General features: G+C 34.4%; 1 protein-coding gene across 1 annotated transcript in view; it reads right to left on the bottom strand.

Moving 5' to 3' along the window:
- Positions 1 to 3,730: 3,730 nt before the first annotated feature.
- CPNE8 (copine 8) overlaps positions 3,731 to 6,000 on the bottom strand; it is a 180,518-nt gene continuing 178,248 nt past the window's right edge. Inside the window, exon 20 of the mRNA XM_006918241.3 lies at positions 3,731 to 5,625. Within this exon, the coding sequence (XP_006918303.1) occupies positions 5,437 to 5,625 (189 nt within the window). The 3' untranslated portion in view covers positions 3,731 to 5,436. The remainder of the gene's footprint in view (positions 5,626 to 6,000) is intronic.

Genomic DNA, 6,000 nt, shown 5'->3' with positions numbered 1-6,000 from the left:
TGTTGGCATTTATGAATACTTTCTTCTCAGACTATCCTGAGTCAAGATCTGTAGCCAGAAGATGTGTCAGAGCTTTATTACTCTCTTCTCTCCCACTGCCTGCCTGCCTTTTGACCATTTCAGTGCTAATTAGCCCGAGAGAAGGTGGAGAGAGATGGTGTTAATCTCTATTTCATTCTCTTCAGTTCTTGTTTAGAGGAGGGATAAATAAATGTGGGAAAAGTACGGTTTACTGCTATTTTAAGATTTTACTGATCTCTCTGTCGGGATACATTGAGATTCAAGCCTATCTTAAAATACCAAGTTACTAATGTACATTCCTAGCAACCAATCTTTTGATTTAATTTACTTTCAATAACTCAATAGATAGACCTACAAATACGGACAATGCACAAGTAATTAAAAATGTGATAAATAAGAGGAAGATAAGAGCAAAGACACAGGCGTGAGGGCACATATAAAAAACCTCAATGACATTCACAGAGTAATGGGACTCTGGCATTTTCTCCCATTTCCCCCATTACAGGGAGACCTGGTTCTCAGGCCAAGAAAATGGTAAGAATATGTGACTAACTTGGAGTAATGGCTAAGCTAATGACCTGCCTTTTTAAATTAGAAGCCGAGATTTTTCACTTGCTGACCAGTCTCTCAGAAGGCTCTTTGATAGCTCAGTACATCAACGTCAAGTTCATTCAATAACCTCCTCCCATCGGGTTCTTAAAGGGCCAAGCTTTAGGGTATGCTCCAATTAAAATAACTTTTATCACAGAAAACCACAGAAGGATAGTGCAGTAGGGACCTTCGAAAATATCATCCCAATATAAGGATGATAAAAATTAGTGATATTTTGCTAAGATCAGCCAAGATGGAAGCTCAGGTCTTTTGACTCCAATATCTGGCATCTTAATGAATTGTGCTTCTTCTGGTGAAGCATCTAGAAATTTTATAACCAGCCTATAGAAGAGCCCAAGCACGTACATAATTTATTGGGTTTAGATTTTGAATTGTTGATTTAAAACTATTATAACTTGTTAGAATAACTTGTTATCAACAGGACAAGTATAACAAGTGTTGGAGAGGACGTGGAGCAAAAGGAATCCTCACACTGCTGGTGGGACTGAGAATTGGTACAGCCATGGAAGTTCCTCAAAAAACTAAGAATTGATCTACCATATGGGTATTTATACCAAAGACTTGAAAACCCATGTCCAAAAAGATATTTGTACACTGATGATCATAGCGGCATTATTCACAGTGGCCAGGTCATGGAAGCAACCAAAGTGTCCTACAATAGATGATTGGCTAAAGAAGCTGTGGTACATATAAACAATGGAATATTACTTAGCCATAAGAAGAGATGAAATACTGCCATTTGCGACAACATGGATGGACCTCGAGATAATCATGCTGAGTGAAGTAAGTCAGACAGAAAAAGTTGAAAACCACATGTTATCATTTATATGTGGGATATAAATCTGAAAGTAACAAACAAACATGACAAACAAACAGAGACTCAGGGACATGGACAATAGACTAGTGGTTACCAGAGGGTGGTGGGGAGGGGAGAGGTAGATGGGATAAAAGAGGTCAAATATGTGGTGACAGAAAGAAATCTAACTATGGGCAGTGAATATACATATATATATGTGTATATATATATATGCCTTACTGCTAAATTGTATATCTGAAACTTACTTGATTTCATTAACTAATGTCACCATAAAAAAATAAACAAACAAAAAACTACTATATGTCCTCAGAAAATAAAAAATTAAAAGTACCTATAATTTTTCATCCCTACAGATTGCCATTTGATGACCTAACTCAAGATTTGCAAACTGATATCATAGATGTTTTTTGTTAGGTCCATTTAATGTTTACTACTTGAGAGTTTGTTCTTGATGAACCCAAAAGGGCTTTTAGTGATGTTCCCTTTGTTTAATCAGGGTTCCCAACTTTTAAATCTTCTGGCTCAGAATTATCATCTAAAGTGCATGTTGCATTTGCCCATCTCTCAATTGTAGAATATGCCTTTTGTTGTTGAAAATGATAAACTAGTAAAAAATTTTTGTTAATCTTAAGATTTTAATATTTAAAAAAAGTTTTGATATGTGTTTTATTTAGTATTTATCAGAATTACCTAGTGGAAATTTTAAGAGTTATCAGACTGGTAGTTCTCTGTCAAAATTGTTGAATCAATCTTATAATTTCTATTAACTTATTGTATAAGATGGGGAAGATTTCCCAAAGAGGAGCTATTTTTAAGCCAATGCTAAGTATATTTTTTCCTTTATCCTTCCTCCTAATTTGTAAGGTCAATGATATTGACCTCTGTGACTAATATCAAATCTTATCTTTATGAAATCAGCTTATCTAAATACATTAGGAATGCCCAGCAGGCCTATTTCATGGAAATTAAATTACTGAATAACTCTGTGATGAGAAAATCATGAGGTCATGGCCACTATTGCTTTAAAACTAAATGAGCAAATCTTTAGATCAGTTTGCTTTTGCTCTTTTCATGATAATACCTCAGTGGACAACTTTCTCTTAGATTTTGGCCCTTAAAGCATCTCCAAGGCCCAGGTTGTGGAGCAATGGCAGATGATGGGGTTAGGATGGTTTGATAAAGTTTGAAGTATAACCCTGGCTTAGGAGGTTTGAAGATGTTGCCTCTAAAACTGTTCAGAATTCTGTGATATGAATCAGACCTATTATGTCTTTAAGTAGTATTCTTAGTTCAAACATTACATTGGGAGACTTCTGTTTATGATGTTAGTATATTTTGTTTAATTATAAACAAATATTTCCATAAAGTTAAATAGTTGGTGGGGGGGGGTCGCATCAATTAAAAAATAATTTTGATATGGGTATTTACTCTCTATTGGAAAAACACTTCTATTTAGTGAATCTTTACTCTGGTTCTGAAATAAGAAATCTGAGTTATGAACATTGCTAGGATGACCATCTATGAAAAGAATGATAAACATAGCTCAGGCTTGTACTATTGGTTCCTTCATTTTCCTTTTCATATCTTCAAAGGAAGCCCTTTCCAGCATTTGTATGCTCATGATGTACCAAGTCTTCCTCATCAAAAGAAAAAGGTATCTTAAGAAAAGATCTAATATAGAAAGCCTTTTGGAAATAAAAAGTCTTGGTGCAAACATTTATATCAGTATGTTTATAAAATGTGTTTATTAATCTTAAAATTTCCATGCCTTTCATCTCAGCACCTCACTATATTTTCTGGAATGAAAGGCTTTGCCTATTGTTAAATATCTTTCAGGTATCAGCAGAGCAAATGGAGGAATATTTGGCAGAAAGGTGGAATGAGGAACACAGCAAAGGTGAATAATTGTTTCTGGAATTTTTCATTGCACAGCCCCTAATGGCAAATCACAAAAATTAGGTAGTCGTAACAAATATTTTCACAATGGTAATGATCTCTGACCTCTGATTTAGTCTTAGATAAATCGCTCAACCCCTTCAGTCTTGTTTTTGTCATTTATTCAATGAAGAGACAAGAGTAGGTATTTTCTAATCTATACATACAACTAACATCACATATGTTTCTGATAATTATTGTCAGCCATAAAAAGGATAGGTTTGTAACTGAGATTGTTTCATTCTTAGCCATCTACGCCTACTAGGTTTTGGTACATTATTATTTAGATAAGAAAGGGCAATTTTTTAAATTTTCTCCGATCAGTTCAAAGAAAAAGAACTAATGTTTGACAAAAAGGAAAGAATATTGATCTTATTTATTTTTGTTATTTTGGACAGATGAAGATAAATAAAAAATCTGTAGGTTAATAAACTGTACTGGCATAAATATTTAAGATCAGTAAAGGAAATGTCAGACTCCAAGTCATTATACATAAAATTTACAGAGCAAATAGTTATCCTTTTAAAGATTTTAATATATACTTAAAAATGGACAATTTAGTATTACATAATTATATAACATTGATACTGTTAGATATGTGGATGTATATATTTTTCTTCTCAGTAAAATAGTTTCATGCTTATAAAAGTCACCCTAAGTCAACTTGGGACAAAGAGAACAACATACAGTAAACATGAACCAAGTAGTAAATAGTAAAACTAAGGAAAATATTATAAAGTAGTTATATTGTTGACACAAAAGAAAAAAATAAATACACTTTTCTATTATTTGAAGGCATTTCACAATCATTTCCAAGAATTCTGTGAGGATTTAAGGCCATTTGTTCTAAAGAAATGCTTTAATTTGGACACAACATCACAAAACTTTAATTCTTGTAAAAACTGTACATGCAAAAACTCTTTACAATTAATTGTGGACAGGCAGATAGGTATATAGGAGAGTAAGTTATTTCACAAATGTGTTGTGCACTAAGTCACATGGTTGTGTATATTTAACTGGGAATTTCACAAAAAACTTCCAGCCTGTGCACCCTGCGTGGCAATGTGGAAAGGTGATAAGGAATCCAAGAGAGCCAGTATCCCTTTGAATTAAAATATCTAGACAAGGTATAATAGAATAAAAAGTTTAAAACTTCTGCTACATGATTCACAGTTAAATATTCTGGGTTTTAGTCTTTCTAACTAGCATTAATATAAAGATGCTACTTTTTACACTAAGTATTTTCTGTGCATTTGCAGTTCACAATGTTTCACTTTAAAAAAATTTTTTAGCATTACAAAACATAAACTCACTGCGGTCTAAATTTAGAACCCAGATTCCATGAAAAATGCATGTTCTTACAGGATACACATCTGCTAAGCTTAAACTCCCATACTTGGCAAACAACGCAGAGGAACTGATTTCTAAGCAGATGCAGCTTCCTAAGACAATTCACTTACTGAGAAATATGGAAGTATATCTTTCTTTTCCCTTGTTTGCAATTGTATTTGTCCAGACAGTCATTCAAAGAGATATTGCTCTTGTGATTATAGCTATTGCAATTTAGAAGACAAAGGATTCAATATTCAAAACTCTTATTTTTAAGAACAGTTATAAAAGTATTGAAATTTAAAAAGTAGTAACATGTAAACATTGATACATAGGGACTGCTTTCTCATACACCCAGCAGTCGAGGACAATATCTGAGTTAAAAACATAGTTTGTGCTTTTTCCCAACAACACATTGGAAATTAGCTGTTTCTCAAAAAAAGAAAAAAAAAAAAGAAGGTAAAAGATTCAGAGAAGACATCCATATTTTGCTTCAAGCATTCAAACAATTTTTCTGTTGCTCATGCAACAACCATATTTACAGTTTTGGTTTATTTAGGAAGAGCATTAATTTTGGATCCCAGAAAGCATATTAACCAGCACTTCTGAAAACAAACCGAGAAAAGTTTCTCATTCCCTGGTTCATTACAGAGCACCAGGAGCAAAGCTTGACTCAGCAGTTCCAACTGATGTGTAGTTAACATGAGCATTTCCGAGCACAGTCATATTTGAGTCTGTAACACATGGGTAGGCGGGGTGTAAGGGGGAGGTGCAGGCGATGGCTTGATTCCTCGGGCCCTCATGTAGGAAAGAAACTGCTCAGGGATCTCGGCTAGGACATCTTTAGCCAATCTAGCCATGCTCAGTATGTGGTTTCCGCTTCTGTCAATATAATCCCTGAATGGCACAAACTAAAACAGAGGTGAAAGAAAGTTACTTCACAGACTTCATTATGCTATTTAATAGACACTAGAATCAGCACATGTTAAGTGTTTGGTTGTAGGAGTATCAGAGAAGCCTGGAGTAACGGTAATAATTACTATGTAATTTAAAGATATGTGATTCATTACAAACAGCTGTTTAACAGTGACCAAAACTCTATTATACTCTATTGAAAAGGAGATGTAATTGTTTTCTATGTTCCTCCCAGTCTCCCATCCCATAACTCATGTCTCCTGGTCCCCATAGGCCCACCATGTTGCTACACGTGTTCTGTAGTTTTGAGTCCTCTATCTAGGCTGACGCCTGATAGGATGAAGCGCTGAACCTCTTCAGGGCTGTTTCCT

Source organism: Pteropus alecto, unplaced genomic scaffold (assembly GCF_000325575.1).
Source record: "Pteropus alecto unplaced genomic scaffold, ASM32557v1 scaffold778, whole genome shotgun sequence".
In the NCBI taxonomy this organism is placed as follows: domain Eukaryota; kingdom Metazoa; phylum Chordata; class Mammalia; order Chiroptera; family Pteropodidae; genus Pteropus; species Pteropus alecto.
This window is presented reverse-complemented; position numbering and strand designations above follow the sequence as displayed.